This window comes from Saccostrea echinata, unplaced genomic scaffold (genome assembly GCF_033153115.1).
Source record: "Saccostrea echinata isolate AGI-Se365-2 ecotype Australia unplaced genomic scaffold, CSIRO_AGI_Sech_v1 ptg000009l, whole genome shotgun sequence".
Classification (NCBI taxonomy): domain Eukaryota; kingdom Metazoa; phylum Mollusca; class Bivalvia; order Ostreida; family Ostreidae; genus Saccostrea; species Saccostrea echinata.
Genome location: NW_026889758.1, coordinates 14,592,037 through 14,611,159, shown reverse-complemented (window position 1 = coordinate 14,611,159; position 19,123 = coordinate 14,592,037). Strand labels below are relative to the sequence as shown.

The window sequence follows — 19,123 nt, the reverse complement described above, 5'->3', positions numbered from 1 at the left end:
TGTTACCCTTTACCCATAGTTTCTACATACCAATATTGGTTAAAATTTTTCAGCAATTCATGAGAAGAAGTTGAAAATGTTCAAAATTTTATAAACGACAAATAACGGATGACACACAGCAAAGGACAAAACCAGATAGTAATAGGTCACCTTTGTGACTCAGGTGACCTAAAAATTCAGCATAATTAATATCTACTTATTAGTGTGACCACTAGTTTAGACTACAGTCTAAACTGTTCTAGATATAGACTGCACTACATTTGTTCAAGTTTTACTTGCCAGGTAATATTAATTGTTTTACAAACTAAAGTTGTAGAAATCCTTACCTTGACTGGGGAGTTAAGCACAACACATTGTGTCACCCAAAGAAAGACAGTATTTGCCAGATTCCCTTCTGTCTGAAAACCTGGAGCATCCATAATATGCCATTCCCACATGTCATTTTCACCACTGTTTAAGCGGGTGTTCTCCACTGAAAGTAGTAAACAATTAAGAGGAAAGTTCCATTTATCAGTATTAATATCAAAGCCAGAAGTAACATTTTGATTTTTGTATACTTCTACATGCAAGTATCCATAATTACACCAAGTCATTAAGTTTGCTAAGTATGTCATTTTCAATTTACCGGTAAAATTAAAACTCAAATTAATTCCCTTGCTGAATTTCTTTTTAAATTGCTCCAGCCAATGACTCTCACAAAGTAATGGTCCAAACACAAATTTTACACTTTGTATGCCAGTGAACTGGAACTTGCCAAAAGACCTTTAATCGAGCAGGCACATTTACAAAAGTATCTGAAGATTGTTACTAAAATATGTCACAGAATATACTGACTACTGTTAGATAAACCTTGAGATGGAAACCATCTTTATCTTACAGAAAATGTAATTATATTATATTTAGTTTAATTTCCTTCATGATGAATAAAATTCCCAAGAGAGTTTGATTTAAAATGAAACCTACACAAATTTTAAATAAACTAGCCACACAATTTTAAAAGTTTTTTTTTAAAGAATTATAATGAATATCCATGTAATGTAATCTTCATTTAAATAAACTAAGTCTTAAATTCAATGCTTTGTTGCAAGTTTGGTTGAAACAGTTCAAGTGGGTTCTGCAGAAGAAATGAAATATGAACAGTTAAGAGACAACAAATGTCAGATAGACAGATAAACTCAGAAAAAGTTGCTCCTGTGAGTTTTAAAATATACAACAGTTTGGTATTATTATATTTAGCACTATATCATTATGATTATCACCATATCATTATATTTATCACCTTCTCATTACATTAAACACCATATCATTACAATTAGCACCATATCATTACATTTATTACCATTTCATTATATTTAGCACAATATCATAAAATTCAGCACCATATCATTACACTTAGCACCATATTGGTATATATAGCCCCATATCATTACACTTAGCATCATATATCATTATGTTTAGCACCATATCATTACATTTAGCACCACAACATTACATTTAGCACCATATCATTACATTTAGCACCTTGAGTTACTTACATCTGTAATTACAGAGAGGATGGAACCTGATCTGGTGATTTTCCATCGAGTTCCACTTCGGATAAAGCACCGTTTCCTTTGTCATTATATTTGGCAATATTAACAGCATCACACCTTTTTCAAGAGAATTCAATATTGATATTACATGTATATAATATGTCCTTGCATCTTAATGGGCACAATTTATAACAAAGTCCCAAACAGAAGGAATATTTTGTTATTTCAATTGTAGTAATGTGTTCAAATCAAAAATAATTTTGAATAACATTAAAATGTGTTATATTACCTGCTGCCAAACTTTATATGAAACCATTAATATAATACACATGCTGGAAACTAGACAATTAATTCATACTTTTCACTTGTCTACAATACAATGGTCAAAATAATCTTTTTTTCTCATTTACAACTTTCTAATTATCCCTTGTTTCAAGTATTGGCTTGAACAAGAAATCTGGAAAATAATGTATACACATTGACCTGACGCCACACATTAACATTATACCTTGAATATTTGCAACCCAATCTCTTATATTTAATCTGTCCTCTAAAGCAGCAGCCATCTGAGAAATGTTGGATTCAGCCACTGTCCAAAAAGAAAATTCCAAAACCAAATCAAATTTCAGTACACCAGATGATTGTATACTGATATTGGGCAAACTGTAAAAAGAAATCTTTATATTATCCCTGCTTCATTAGAACTCAAGAAGAAAATATTCCCTATATTATCCTTATCAGTGCTCAAGGCATGAAGATATGACCCATATCGAATGACATATTTTCAATCCATAAAACACAAGATTCCCTCCCTCACCCAGGTCATATTCTGGGTTATAGCTATTGCTTTCAATGTTGCTAGTCCATAAGCAACATCTGAAGTAACATACTGGCAGTTCTAAACACATAATTCAGACAGCTGAGAAGTAACATATTTTAAGGTACACACCTGTTGGTACCCAGGTGCAGCACTTGGGAATGTACATGTCACCTCGGTTGTTGGTAAATTTTTTGGACAAAGCTTTTTCCTGAAATTAAAAAAAGAAAACTACTTTTAGTTAGAAAAACAAGTTACTTACATTAAAGATTGTTTATTTTGATACATGTATATTTGGAATTAACGCATTCATTTATTGCTTAAGCAAAATGATGAACAAACAGTTAAAATGAAGTGGTTGGTAAAACTTTAGGAAGACCTTCAATCTAACAAATGTGCCATACTGATAACTTCAAAAGTTGAATTGATTTCCTTGGTAGCTAGGACAAGCTACTTCATTAAAAGATAAAACAAGAAGTCTGTGAGCCACTGCTCACTAATAATACCCCCGCATCGGATTTGTACAAAAATGATGAATCCCAATGTATGGCATGCCTAAACAAAGAGTGTGTTAAAATTTCAAGCACCTGGGATGAGTAGTTGCTGAGAAAACTACGAATAAAATGTTTGTTATGTATGGTACGGACAGACACACGAATAAACAGGAAGTTGACATTGGATTAGTACAAAAATTAATCCCACCATATGGCATGCCTAAACAAAGATTGTGCTAAAATATCAAGCATCTGCGAAGAGTAGTTGCTGAGAAAACTACGACCAAAATTTGTTATGTATGGTACGGACAGATGCACGGATAAACAGGAAGTTGACATCGAATTCGTTCAAAAATGAATCCCACCATATGACATGCCTAAACAAAGAGTGTGTTAAAATTTCAAGCATCTGCAATGAGTAGTTGCTGAGAAAACTGCAACCAAAATTTGTTATGTATGGTACGGACAGACGCACGGATAAACAGGAAGTTGACATCGGATTAGTACAAAAATTAATCCCACCATATGGCATGCCTAAACAAAGATTGTGCTAAAATTTCAAGCGTCTGCGATGAGTAGTTGCTGAGAAAACTACGACCAAAATTTGTTACGGACAGACAGACACACACACAGACGGACAGACAGAAACACAAGGGTAAAACAGTATACCCCCCTCTCCTTCGGAGCGGGGGTATAATTACACATAAAACATCAAGGCCACTAGTATCATTGAAGGTCAATTTACATTATCCTCATCACTGAAGGTCAAAGTACACTAAAATCATTAAGGTTACTTACAATATCCTTATCACTGATTGAATCATCATCATCATCACTGAAGGTCAAATTATACTTAAAACATCAAAGTTACTCACATTATCCTCATCTTTGAAGGTCAAGGTACACTAAAATCATCAAGGTTACTTACATTATCCTCATCACTGATTGAATCATCATCATTGAAGGTCAAATTACACTTAAAACATCAAAATTACTCACATCCTCATCTTTGAAGGTCATGGTACACTAAAATCATTAATGTTACTTACATTATCCTCATCACTAATTGAATCATCATCATCATTGAAGGTCAAATTATACTTAAAACATCAAAGTTATTCACATCCTCATCTTTGAAGGTCAAGGTACACCAAAATCATCAAGGTTACTTACATTATCCTCATCACTGATTGAATCATCATCATCATTGAAGGTCAAATTACACTTAAAACATCAAATTCACTCACATCCTCATCTTTGAAGGTCAAGGTACACTAAAATCATCAAGGTTACTTACATTATCCTCATCATTGAAGGTCAAAGAACACTTAAAGCGAATCTTTCCACTGCTAGTTCCATTAAGGTGGTGTAATTTTGATTCCTCCTTAAAAAGACAATTGGAATCAAAATTATGTAAATTAAAGAACATTATCTTTTTGAGTCACAATTTTATTTTTTTTTTTTTGAGAATATGCCCTCTATGTTCATATACAATACATGTATCAACATTTATTGACTGGGTTCAAGTGCAACATGTGTAACTGCCAATATTTTGACAATGTGATATTCCTCCATAAATGATACCACTGTGTTAAATGCATTTACGAGTTTTCTTTTCCGAGTTTAGGGTGTGTGAGAATGCTGTTTTCTGATTGGTCAGAAATACATTTACATGTAAATGAAGTATTTATAGCAACTTTTAGATATTGTTCTTGACTTCCATATATGGAAATCATCCAGACCTGCTTAATAAAAATTAAAATAAAGCTTCTTAAAATAATCTGATTGTAAAACTCTCTTTATCATATATTCTATTCACATTGTAAACTGGGTTACTGGGTCATCTTACACCCACCTGATTGGATAACTCCCTTAACTGCTGTACAGTTAACATAACAACTCCCAGCAGGATGCTGTCAATGTGGTCAAATTCATACACTTCCTGAAACAACATGTTTATAACATAGAATTCGCAGAAAAAACGGAAAATGGCCACCAATATTTGTCAATTATTTTTAACCCAGCATATTTAAAAACTAGATGAGAGCACTGAGCTCACAAAATGATATCCCCTACTCCCATGTGAGCATAATGGGAAAAAAATCCATGTTTTGAGTAGGAAACTCCAAATATCTTTTCTATCAGAACGTAAAATATGTCACATCGGCACTTTGAAATTAAGATTTTGTGAAAGTCTTATCCAGTGGTATAGAAAGGGTTGCAGATAAGAGATGGGCACCCCAATATCATGGGGGGGGGGGATATGGCAGTGTTCATGAAACCCCAAATATCTGTCCAATTGAAACATGAAATAGGATCTGTACAATGGCACTATGTAATAAAGATTTATTTGAAGGCCTCATTTAATTTTATTCAGTGGTATAGGAAAAGTTGAGGGCATCAGTTCAGATTATTCAACCAAGCTGAATCTCAGCTGAGCTTAATTCCATCACAGTACTGAACAAACATATCAGTCAGTGTGATATTTGCTCTTGATTTTTCAATGGACCTTTTAATAAAAAGGAGTCTTCCTTTAACAATACTCTATATACAACAGAATTTAGTAAACAAGTTTCATTTTTTTGGTTGAAAAATACGCATAAAAAAATTTTGATGTGTTGATTTTCACCTTGATATATTGACTCAGATCTCTCAATGTCTTTCTTTAATCATTACCTCCCTGTTAAGATAGTATTAAGATAAGTGGAAATTTTAGAGAGATGCAAACTTAGCGATTTATCCCAAAAAAATTGGTATATGTTCTTAGCGAGAAATAATTTTAATGATTTTATAATGTCAAGAGAGATAGCTATAACAACCGATACGGAATAAATTGCTAGTGATATTCAATTTTAGCAATCTCAGAACTCTCACTAATAATGCCAAAATTGAAACCTCGCTAAAAATTCTGCTTATACAGTGGAATGAATATAACCCAATAATACAGCAGCCCATACAAAACCAATGTGTGACTTTTACATGATGGTCTGGGGAGATTAAATTCATATAGGTTCAACTATCAAACAAGAGGCCCAAGGGCCACATCGCTCACCTGAGCACTGTGGCTAGGAAAAAAGGAAAAATCAGTTTAGTATTGAAAAGCTTAAATGCATAAGTGGTCCCAACCTACCCCTAAAAAGGGAGTGGTGGGGGGGGGGGGGGGTCATGATTTGAACAAACTTGAATCTACACTATCTGAGGATGCTTCCGTATAAATATGACAAACCGTGGCTTTGCTGTTCTTGAGATTTTTAAAGATTTTTCCTATATATTCCTATGTAAAACTATGATCGTCCAATGTGGCCCCACCCTACCCCGGGGGGTCATGTTTTGTACAAACTTGAATCTACACCACCTGAGGATGCTTCCAAATAAATATGACCAATCATAGCTTTGCTGTTCTTGCGAAGAAGATTTTTGAAGATTTTTCCTATGTATACCTATGTTAAACATGGATCGTCCATTTTGGCCCCACCCTACCCCCGGGGGTCATGATTTGAACAAACTTGAATCTACACCACCTGAGGATGTTTCCATATAAATATGACCAATCATAGCTTTGCTGTTCTTGAGAAGATTTTTCCTATATGTTCCTATGTAAAACTTTGATCGTCTATTGTGGCCCCACCCTACCCCAGGGGTCATGATTTGTACAAACTTGAATCTACACTACCAGAGGATGCTTCCAAATAAATATGACCAATCATAGCTTTGCTGTTCTTGAGAGGAAGATTTTTGAAGATTTTTCCTATGTATACCTATGTTAAACATCGATCGTCCATTTTGGCCCAACCCTACCCCCGGGGGTCACGATTTGAACAAACTTGAATCTACACCACCTGAGGATGCTTCCATATAAATGTGACCAATCATAGCTTTGCTGTTCTTGAGAAGAAGATTTTTGAAGATTTTTCCTATATATTCCTACGTAAAACTTTGATCGTCCAATGTGGCCCCACCCTACCCCCGGGGGTCATGATTTGTACAAACTTGAATCTACACCACCTGAGGATGCTTCCAAATAAATATGACCAATCATAGCTTTGCTGTTCTTGAGAAGAAGATTTTTGAAGATTTTTCCTATATATTCCTATGTAAAACTTTGATTGTCCATTGTGGCCCCACCCTGTCCCCGGGGGTCATGATTTGAACAAACTTGAATCTACACTACCTGACAATAATTCCACATGAGTTTCATCTTTCCTGGCCCACTGGTTCTTGAGAAGAAGATTTTTCAATAATGCCATTAATTTTTTGCTATTTCGTAATTATCTCCCCTTGGAGGAGGGCGTGGCCCTTCATTTGAAAAAATTTGAAACCCCTTCACCCAAGGATACTTTGTGCCAAGTTTGATTGAAATTGGCCTAGTAGTTCTGGAGAAGAAGATGAAAATGTGAAAAGTTTACGACAACAACGACGCTGACGACGCCGACGACGACAACAGACAACGGACAAATTTTGATCAGAAAAGCTCACTTGAGCCTTTGGCTCAGGTGAGCTAAAAACTAGCTGATAGTAACATCCCTGAGTGACTCAGGTGACCCATTGATAAAACATTCTTGTCTAACATGAAACAATGAAAATAAACCTTACAATTTCCACAACACTCTCAGGGTCATCAATTTGGAATTCCGCAGTTTCATTAAACCTTGGACTAGACGTGCTCTGGACTTTTGTCTTATACACCACCGCACTGTCCAGTTTTACTTGGCAGAATGGCTTCAACTCATCTGAAATACCAAACTTTCTAAATGTATTTCACATTTTACATTTACATTCATTTACATGTACAAGTATTAAATCTCTTATCCCCAAGCTTTAAGGGGATCATAATGTGACGGTGTACGTATTACATAGTTGTGTTTGTATCATGCCAATTATGGCTGTCACTTGTTGATCCTATGAACCATAATTTTGTACTGGTTCAGTAACAAAAATAACTATTGACCTATAGAATTTATTTCTTTGTTATGAATATATATGTACTTTATCTCACAACACAAGCTGATCTTCACTTATAAATCAAACAACTTTCGTAACATTAAGCTACAAAAATGATAAAATTAAGTAAAACGTGTTTCCTCAAGATTATGCAAGAATCTCCATATATATAAACTGATTGATATTCAACTTGTAAATCTATTTTTATATATATACTGACTGACTTTCTAGTTGTTCATGGAATTTCTCATCATACCTTCTTTAACTCCAGCCAATATATCTTTTTTCATCTCCTCATCATATATGGCACTTCCATTAAGGATTTGAAGCTTTGCTGTGGCAGTCCCTGAAATCAGAAGTAAAATTTCTATAATGAACTTAGAGAAATAATGAGATCTATTTTCTTAACATATATCTTTGGAGGAATCATTATTTTATTATTATACTGTATTCAAGTATAGCAAGGTTATTATTATACTGTATTCCCTAGAGTTTCTGATGAGACTGTTGCTCTACTGATTTGAACTTATACAAGAGAAATGGTGCTCTTGAATCTATATGTCTTTGTTTTTGTGTTTAACACTGCATAAAATGATGAATTTTGATGCTTTCTTGCATCAAGTTTTATTGAAATAAAATCAAATTTTACAGGAAGAGTATCACTGACGAAGAATTTCATAAATCGTTCAATTTTTAGAATAAAGGAAGGTTGATTTATTGTTATATTGTGACTGGAACCAAGAGAGATAACTGCAGCCTTGTGATGGGGTATTGATTAATTGATTATTGTTTAACGCCGAGTCAGCAGTATGTCAGCCATATTTCGATGGGTGAATTTATACATTTTTTTTTACGATTTTTACGGTTTTGAAAAATTTTAATTTCTCTGGTGGCCCCCAGTGAGCCTGCTCTTTTTTGAAAACCAGAGAAACAATCTTTTTGCATGCCAAGGGGATTGTGATCCTTGACACAGGGCACCATTTAACAACCCATCACTATTAAGTTCCAACGGACTTAATAGTGATGGAATAACTGTCCCTGACTAACATACTGATTTCTTTAATTGTTCAATATAAATGCTAGGTCAAAAGTAGACAGTGTTAGCAGGAATTTTTGGTACCATTTAACTAACCCTGTCACTAAACTATCCAGATTAAATAAAAATCTATTTTGAATATTAAAACTATACATTTTAAATAACATTATTCAAAGTCAATTCATACTTAAATTACTCTAGAGAACTCTAAAGTGGAAGTTATGAGCCAGAATGATTCACAAGGAGAGAAGTTAAACTGCATGAGGACAATAAGTGATATCAAATGGATAGAAAGATGAATAGACAGACTGACTAGTAACTAGTGACCATTGAGTTTGGCCTAATTTAAAAATTTAATATTCCTGTTTGCTCAAGATACACTCTTTCCAGGATTAAATTCTAGCAACGGAGCTTATAATTGAACCAATATGTATTACAAGAAGGAAAAAATCTCACCTGAGAATTCATGTGCCACAGTTGTAATTTTTGGCATTTCCTAAACAGAAATTACTTACGTAAAGTAGTTGTAATGCATTCATCTCATATAAAGTCTCTTTGCTTTGTTATTTTACTGAAAATTACTTTTTTCTCACCAGCAATTAAAATTTTCATCAAATATTAATAGAAATAAGTAAAAATATTCATTTTAAAGTATTAAGTATTACCTGATGTAATTTTTAACAAAAATATCTTGAACCCCAATACTATGTTTGGAAAAGCTAACTTTTAACCCAACAATATAATTAGTAAGGGTGAAACATTTACTAAAATTTGTAAAAGGTTAAACAACAATGAACAAAAAGTTTCTTTTTAAATAGAGAAGTATAATGTCCTAAATTTCAAGGCTATAAACTTGTAAAATATTTAATAATTAATAAAGTCAACTTTTTTTCCCCTGTATGTATGAGATCTTATTACACGATTATTTTATTTTACTTTGTGAATCAAAAAAAATAAAAAGCATCTGTTGGACTCATTTTATACACCCATCAATTCAAAGATTCCGCTAACCACATACCGCAAATTTTGAAAATATTTTTGGTTACATGATAGCACTGTAAGATCTGATTCAATGATTACATCATTATAAATTCAATTCCACACAGACATATGATAACTTGAATTGTCTTAATAATAAAAAGCAACTACAAATATCATTTATTTTTAAAATTAGTCAGTTTTGGAATGGGAATTAAATATTGGACCACAGTAGGTTTGATAATTCTGTGCATCTTATTTCCAGTAGTAATCAAAACTGTGTTAAGATCGTGTTAAAAAAAAGATTACGGTAGATCAAAAAATAAATGTGAATCAAATTCATAACAGTAACCTTTGTGTACACATTTACTCATTTTGTAAAATAAACAATTAGTACAATTAATCCAACTGCCACTTTTACACGTAATCATTTTAAAGTATTAAGTATTACCTGATTAGTCTGACTATTACTGGATGAGCCAACTAACAAATATTTGATTGAATTAGCCCACTTAAGATCATATAATTGGTTTAGCTCATTTACTATCATATAATTGGAAAAGCCCAATCACTTTCAGATGATTGGTAGAACCCACTTACAATTTGCTTACTTGATTGGATAAGCCTACTTACTGTTATACGATTTATTTAGCCCACTTAATCCCGATTGGAAAAATCCACTTAAGATCATATGATTGGTAGCCCATTTATTATAATATTATATTTCATATAATTGGATAAGCCCTCTTATTGTCATAAGATTGGACTGGCCAACTTACTATCAGTTTATTGACTTAGCCCATTTACTATCAGATAGTTGGATGCGCCCACTGATAATATGTTTGGTTAAGCCCTCTTATTATCAAATGATTGAATTGGCCCAATTGCTATCATATGCTTGGATAAGCCTACTTACTATCATATGATTAGATAAGTTTACTTACTGTCATATGATTGGATAAGTCTACTTACTGCCATATGATTGGATAAGCCTACTTACTATCATATGCTTGGATAAGTCTACTTGCCACTGTATGACTGTTATATGATCGGATAAGCCTACTTACTATCATATGACTGGAAGACAATGAGACACTCCCTGGCCGAACACAGCTGATGCTCACAAACATATTCCTGTCAGGAACTGCCAGATCGAACACAGTTTTCTTATTCTGTGTTATTCTTAAAAACTGTCCACACATGTCATTCTGAAATTGTAGTCCAGCATTAAGCTTTAAAGTGACTAATTCTTGATTTGTCATTAAATATCATATAGTCATAACATGCATCACAGCAATATGAACTTTTTGGAAAACACAATAACTATCTTCATCCCATTACAATATGTAGTATATCTCCCATAAGACATTTAATGCATACCTTGTTTATGTCAAAATATATATCATAGATGTCTCCATTTTGGTAAGGGGCCAGAACATGTAAAATTTTCTCTGTTTCCTTGAAAGGGGTGATCTGGATTTGTTTGATGAACTTCTCATGGCATAAAACATGCACTTTACATGATGACCTAAACATAAATGTTAAAAATAAGATCCACACACAGGTACATAGAGCAGATTAGTTAAACTGTACTTCCAGTATGTATGTTGAAAAAATATGACAATGTATTTTAATAGAGGTCACAGTTGAACTTTTGTATCTTGAACACTGATATCTCAAATACCTTGGATATGTCAAAGTGATTTGGAAGTCCCAACCACTTATTCCTTAAGTACTTTACCCTGGATTTCTTGAATCCTTTGATAATATCACTATTTTTTCTCAGTCCCACTGAGTTGGAGATAACAAGGTTTGACTGTATGTATATGAAAATATTGAATTTACTCACGATGTAACATTTAGGATGAAATGTCCACGATGCAGACAAGCCCTCAGATGGCTGAAGTACTCTATAGACAGAGACTGAGAGAACTTGTATTCTGAGTTTGTTGAAAAGAACACAAAATTGCCATTCTGTGAGAGATCAGTTTCCACCATCAAGGACATTAATGTTTCTGACTGAAACTGTGGATTTGTGACAGAATGGGCTCTCTGAAAGAAATGTAGAATAGGTATGCATATTAAGATATTCATGCCAAACTTTGGTACACTAGGCCACAAAATAAAATGCTTAACACTTGAACCTCCAATACTCAAATTCAATGGCTATCATCACATATTAAGCCAAAAAACAGGCATTCTGTCAACCTGATTAAAGGCACAGTTATCATCACATACTAAGCCAAAAAAAACAGTCATTAACTGTCAACTTGATTAAAGGCACACTTACCGCTAATCTCTGTACACAAAATCTACAAACTCCACAATATTTACACAGGAAGGCTGCTATTAGACACCCACAATGCCTGAAAATATAACATTCCTTTAACGTTACATACTACTGTATAAAGGAAATGTTTACTGACCATCTAATTTTGGTATTACTGGCAATGGTCTTTTCAATGCTAAAAATAAATGTAGCTAATCATTCAATCACAAATATTGTCATCATAGAAAATAAAAAGAGTTAAACATCTAAAAATTAATTAAGCTACTAATAAATTCCCATGTATAGGATTTAACTGCTAAACTTGCAGGGTTCCTAAAACAATCTGTCAAATGTTCAGTTTTGAAGCTATTACAAACACAATTCTTCTATAAATTTGTAGCCTTCATTGGTCAATAAAGACATATTGTAAGTAGCAAGTAAATTTTCTGAGACTTTAGAAATGGACCTTTTTTTGTACACCCCAGTGTCGTCACCAAAAAAAAAGAAATTTCATGCTCTTTTCCATGCTGATAAAGTCTCCTATTCTATGTGACTGTATAGCTTCTCTGTTAATGCTTAAATTTCTTGAGTACAATTTATCCATTTTAAACATAAAAAATCATCAAAACTAAAAATAATTTGCCAAGATTAGAAAATGTCAGAGGCAAAGTAATCCAGCTGGAATTTTTAATCTATTCCAGTATATTTACATTTAGACTTAAGTGTAGTTTTCTTTATAAAATCCATTGGAAATCTACAACATTTAAATCCCCATAACATACATGAAACCTTGTCACGGCACAGTAGAATACACAGTAGGAACTGCATACACTTTCAATACACTAGAAACACCAAAACACGTATTGTTTTGGCTCCTTATAATAAAAACAAATACCCCATTAAATTTGTAAAAATATCCAATTGTACATTAAGAATTAATTTGCCATTTTTTCCCTTGCAATATTATATGCATTATTTAAATTTCCACATCATAATGGCTCTATGTCTATTAACACTAGTTCTGAAAAGCACTAAATTTATGATAAAGATAATTGAAATTAAATTTTTTGACGAAAATAAGTTAGAGATTGTATATAAAAGCACATAAAAATCTTATTTTTAGATGTTGTCGGTCATATAACAGCACCTATCTGTGCTGACAAATTATAATACCATGCCAATGCAATATATTTATTTTGACAGCATGGCCAGGTGATGTTATAGGACTGACAACATCCAAAAATAAAATTCAATGCTTAATTTCATCTTGATGTTATTACCGAACTGTTTTTCCACTTTCCACATTTGCATAACACTGGAGATTTTCTCGTGAGCAGTTCCCACACATGAAACAGCGAGTATAATTGGATCGAGTTGCCACTGTGTCTTCTATCATCTTTTCATATTCCACATCAAAACAGCTGTGATTAGGTAAATGTCTTGTATCTTTTCTCTGAAAATCTACAAAAACATGAAAGCTATACCATATGTTTACATTATAGTCATAAAAAGCTGATTTTCTGTTTCTCCTAAAGATTTTACTTATTTTTTAAACTAATGATATGACAGTTTATTTTCAGACTAAACAATATTTTTTTTTTAAATCAAAGGTTAAGAAACTTGTACTGACCTTTTGACCCTATAATATTGACCTTGTTCCATCTTTACCTTGACCTTGATCTCACAAAGCCTTGACCTCAACCAAACATAATGTCAATATCTCATGTAGCTCATAAAATACTGTGGAGTAAGTTTAATTTGTGGAGAGCAATTTCATGTATTGCTGAAAATATAATACTGAGTAAGGAATATAATTTCATGGATGAATGACTCAATCTGAAGGATACCACTATTTTTAACATTCAAAGAAGTTTTGGATAGGGATATCCATGAAATCCATAAAAACTAAACTCCCACAAATCATAAAAATTTCACAGTAATACAGACTGAATGTAAACTGCAATGGATTTACCAAGGTCAAAATAGTCCATCAGAGACATTTTACCAGGGCCAAAAAGAGCCCATCAGAGACACATCTTACTAGGGCCAAAATAGCCAATTAGAGACACATCTTACTAGGGCCATTGTATCTATGAGAAAATTTCTTATCAGGGCCAAAGTAGTGCCCCAGAGACACTTCCTTATCAGGGCCAAAGTATCTATCAGAGACATTTCATACCATGGCCAAAAGGTCTATCAAAGACACTCTTTACAAGGGCCAAAGTATTCCATCAGAGACACTTCTTCCTGGGCCAAAGTAGTTCATTGGAGACACTTCTTACCAGGGCCAAAGTAATTCATCAGAGATACATCTTACTAGACCCAAAATATCTTCTATCACAGACACTTCATACCAAGGCCAAACTAAGACATTTATTACCGCGGCCAAAAAGTATCTGTAAGAGACACTTCTTACCAGGGGAAAAATACTGTATACAGGGTTATTTTCGCCTGATCTTATTTTCGCCCTTTTACACCTGCAAACACTATTGCCCCGTTTTGAATTCACCCAGACACAGTTCCGTTTAAGAGATAATGCCGTTTTCTTTGAATTTGCTCATTTTAAATTTGCCCAATTGCGACGAAGGCAAAAGGGGTGAAAATAAAATGGGGGCAAAAATTTCCCTGTATACAGTAGTCTATCAGAAACACTTCTTACCAGGCCAAAAGAGTCTATCAGAGACACATCTTACCTGGACCAAAGTTTCTATCAGAGACACTTCTTAACAGGGCGAATATAGTCTATCAAAAACACTTCACATCAGGGCCAAAAGAGTCCGAGACACTTCTTACCAAGGCCAAAGTATCTATCAGAGACACTTCTTACCTGGGCCAAAGTAGTCTATCAAAGACACTTGGATTTCCTCCTCTGCCTCATTTAAGTTCTTGTTTCCTATCTTTTTACAGCAGAGTCCACGATCGTGTCCTCCTAGAATCCTCAATTCTGAGAAGTGAGTAAAATTCTCCGAGTCTGCAGCCTGGTATCTACTGCCAGTGGGCAGGCAGTGATGGCATGTATAATATCTCTACAAGTACAAATACCATATTTATAAATTGTGTGGAACTCTTAGTAATCAAACATGCACAGAGAATTAACCATGGACAACTCACAAAACTAAAGAGGCAATATGTCACTGACTTACTCAGAATATTTCAACTTTTATAAATTTTGTTAATACAACAATTTCTCTTCAATTTCTATAATATTTCCATATAACTATATAGTTAATCTCTTTCAATTTTAAGATTAATTTCCGAATGTATAATTCAGAAAAGCATTATTACAGCAAAACTGTTACATACAAGGGGATATCAAAAAGTTTGGAATGATGTGATAAAATTAATACAATGTACCATATATGCTGTGCTTACAAATTTCAAGAAGTGTTGAAAATTTTAGCTTGATACATCGTTATTTTTCCAATTTATCATTAATTACGAAGACATTACATGACCAGCTCCACCTGTTTTATGACTTGGGAAATGTCATTGCTTCTCGATGTCTGCATCTTCTGCCTCAATAACTTTTATTGATGAGATATCCCCGTATTAAATACTTAATGAAACCCATCTTGTTTGTATGATTTTAAAATTTCATGAACAGCTGATTTCAAAATATAATATTCTAGATTGACCTATACTTAAGATAAAGATCCTCAGTTGACTCTGGCAGCTTTATCTGCTCATTGGAGTTCAATTTCTACCAAATGCAGGCAATCTAACTTTTTGACCTGACTGACTTTGGACACCTGGACAGCAATCAGCATTAAAAATTTCTCTCCTCTCTTTGAATCTTTTGTGCCATTTAAAAAAGAGAAAAACTGGACTAATTTTGTCCCTCTCTCTGGCTTGTTCTAATATTTTTAAATCTGTGTGAGTTTTTTTTTCTCCAAAAGTGGAACAAAAGATTGTGGCAAAAACAAAATCCCTACCCCCTTTTTCTGGCATCATTTTCTTTCACCACTAAATATTTACACCCTCTATTGAATTTACAATAAGATCTTAAAAAACGGGCAAAATTAGAAATGCATTGTAAATTTTATGCACAATTATGTAACATCAAACTAGTGAATTAAAATAATTATTAGATGAGAAATGCTAATATCTTAAGATTTGTTTTCTTTTAGACTCACTACTTGTATACAAAAAAAAAATATATAAATGTGTAAAAATTCACTGATGTGTCTTAAATGGTTTGATATTTAAGGCCAAGTACACAAAATTTTTGATAACCCCGTGTATGTACATCAATAAGAGTGTCCAGCAGATATACTACAGTAGAAAATTTTTCAAGAAATAATTCTGTTTCAGACTTTTAGTATACAATCAATTTAGCCCCATACTGTTACTGAACCAACAAAATATCCCTATTTTTACCTGCACATAGATTCTGTTCTTTTGAATATGGGCATCAAGGATGGAACAGATCTGTTTGAATCCATTCCACAGCATGCTCTCTAATCCATCATTGTCACCCTTAAAGGCTGCCTTACTGATGATATTAGGATTCTGAACCCGACTACTGACAACAATGGTAGAGCCACCTATAAAACAATTTATAATTATATGTAACTAACTGACAACAATGGTAGAGCCACCTATAAAATGATTTATAGTAATATGTAACTAACTGACAACAATGGTAGAGCCACCTGTAAAATGTTTTATAGTTATATGCAAGTAACTGACAACAATGGTAGAGCCACCTATCAAATGATTTATAGCTATATGTAACTAACTGAAAACAATGGTAGAGCCACCTATAAAATGATTTATAGTAATATGTAAGTAACTGACAACAATGGTAGAGCCACCTATAAAATGATTTATAGCTATATGTAACTAACTGACAACAATGGCAGAGCCACCTGTAAAATGGTTTATAGTTATATGTAAGTAATTGACAACAATGGTAGGCCACCTATTAAATGATTTATAGCTATATGTAACAAACTGACAACAATGGTAGAGCCACCTATAAAATGATTTTTAGTAATATGTAAGTAACTGACAACAATGGTAGAGCCACCTATCAAATGATTTATAGTTATATGTAACTAACTGACAACAATGGTAGAGCCACCTATAAAATGATTTTTAGTTATATCTTACTAACTGACAACAATGGTAGAGCCATCTATAAAATGATTTATAGTCATATGTAACTAACTGACAACAAATGGTAGAGTCACCTATAAAATGATTTAAAGTAATATGTAAGTAACTGAAAACAATGGTAGAGCCACCTATCAAATGATTTATAGCTATATGTAACTAACTGACAACAATGGTAGAGCCACCTATCAAATGATTTATAGCAATATGTAACTAACTGACAACAATGGTAGAGCCACCAATAAAATGATTTATAGTCATATGTAACTAACTGACAACAATGGTAGAGCCACCTATCAAATGATTTATAGTAATATGTAACTAACTGACAACAATGGTAGAGCCACCTATCAAATGATTTTTAATTATATGTTACTAACTGACAACAATGGTAGAGCCACCTATAAAATGATTTATAGCTATATGTAACTAACTGACAACAATGGTAGAGCCACCTATAAAATGACTTATAGTTATATGTAACTAACTGACAACAATGGTAGAGCCACCTATCAAATGATTTTTAGTTATATATGTAACTAACTGACAACAATGGTAGAGCCACCTATAAAGTGATTTTTAGTTATATATGTAACTAACTGACAACAATGGTAGAGACACCTATCAAGTGATTTTTAGTCATATGTAAGTAACTGACAACAATGGTAGAGCCACTTGTAAAATGATTTATAGTTATATGTAACTAACTGACAACAATGGTAGGGCCACTTATAAAATGATTTATAGTTCTATCTTACTAACTGACAACAATGGTAGAGCCACCTATCAAATGATTTTTAGTTATATGTAACTAACTGACAACAATGGTAGAGACACCTATCAAGTGATTTTTAGTCATATGTAAGTAACTGACAACAATGGTAGAGCCACCTGTAAAATGATTTATAGTTATATGTAACTAACTGACAACAATGGTAGGGCCACTTATAAAATGATTTATAGTTCTATCTTACTAACTGACAACAATGGTAGAGCCACCTATAAAATGATTTTTAGTTATATGTAACTAACTGACAACAATGGTAGAGCCATCTATAAAATGATTCATAGTTATATGTTACTAACTGACAACAATGGTAGAGCCACCTATCAAATGATTTATAGTAATATGTATGTAACTGACAACAATGGTAGAGCCACCTATAAAATGACTTATAGTTATATGTAACTAACTGAAAACAATGGTAGAGCCACCTATAAAATGATTTATAGCTATATGTAAGTAATTTACAACAATGGTAGAGCCAACTATAAAATGATTTATAGTTATATGTAAGTAACTGACAACAATGGTAGAGCCACCTATAAAATGATTTATAGTTATATGTAAGTAACTGACAACAATGGTAGAGCCACCTATAAAACAATTCATAGTTATATGCAAGTAACTGACAACAATGGTAGAGCCACCTATAAAACGATTCATAGTTGTATGTAAGTAACTGACAACAATGGTAGAGCCACCTATAAAATGGTTTATAGTTATATTATTATGTAAGTTACTGACAACAATGGTAGAGCCACTTATAAAATGATTTATAGTTATATCATATGTAAGTAACTGTATTATATGTAAGTAACTGACAACAATGGTAGAGCCACCTATAAAATGATTTATAGTTATATGTAACTAACTGACAACAATATAAAAGGATTAATAGTTATATGTGAGTAACTGACAACAATGGTAGAGCCACTTATAAAATGATTTATAGTTATATTATATGTAAGTAACTGACAACAATGGTAGAGCCACCTATAACATGGTGGTTTATAATTATATGTAAGTAACTGACAACAATGGTAGAGCCACCTATAAATGATATATAGTTATACGTAAGTAACTGACAACAATGGTAGAGCCACCTGTAAATGACTTATAGTTATACGTAACTGACAATGATGGTAGAGCCACCTTCA

At 33.0% G+C, this 19,123-nt stretch overlaps 1 protein-coding gene across 1 annotated transcript in view; it reads right to left on the bottom strand.

The window, feature by feature from the left end:
* LOC133182455 (uncharacterized) overlaps positions 1-19,123 on the bottom strand; it is an 89,132-nt gene that overhangs the window by 44,786 nt on the left and 25,223 nt on the right. Inside the window, exons 18-33 of the mRNA XM_061317304.1 lie at positions 16,445-16,611; positions 14,895-15,093; positions 13,348-13,528; positions 12,089-12,164; positions 11,648-11,850; positions 11,179-11,326; positions 10,866-11,006; positions 9,277-9,316; positions 8,041-8,130; positions 7,437-7,573; positions 4,699-4,785; positions 4,141-4,227; positions 2,482-2,560; positions 2,041-2,121; positions 1,536-1,649; positions 327-472 (exon numbers count right to left, since the gene is read on the bottom strand). Of these exons, the coding sequence (XP_061173288.1) occupies positions 327-472; positions 1,536-1,649; positions 2,041-2,121; positions 2,482-2,560; positions 4,141-4,227; positions 4,699-4,785; positions 7,437-7,573; positions 8,041-8,130; positions 9,277-9,316; positions 10,866-11,006; positions 11,179-11,326; positions 11,648-11,850; positions 12,089-12,164; positions 13,348-13,528; positions 14,895-15,093; positions 16,445-16,611 (1,976 nt within the window). The remainder of the gene's footprint in view (positions 1-326; positions 473-1,535; positions 1,650-2,040; positions 2,122-2,481; positions 2,561-4,140; positions 4,228-4,698; positions 4,786-7,436; positions 7,574-8,040; positions 8,131-9,276; positions 9,317-10,865; positions 11,007-11,178; positions 11,327-11,647; positions 11,851-12,088; positions 12,165-13,347; positions 13,529-14,894; positions 15,094-16,444; positions 16,612-19,123) is intronic.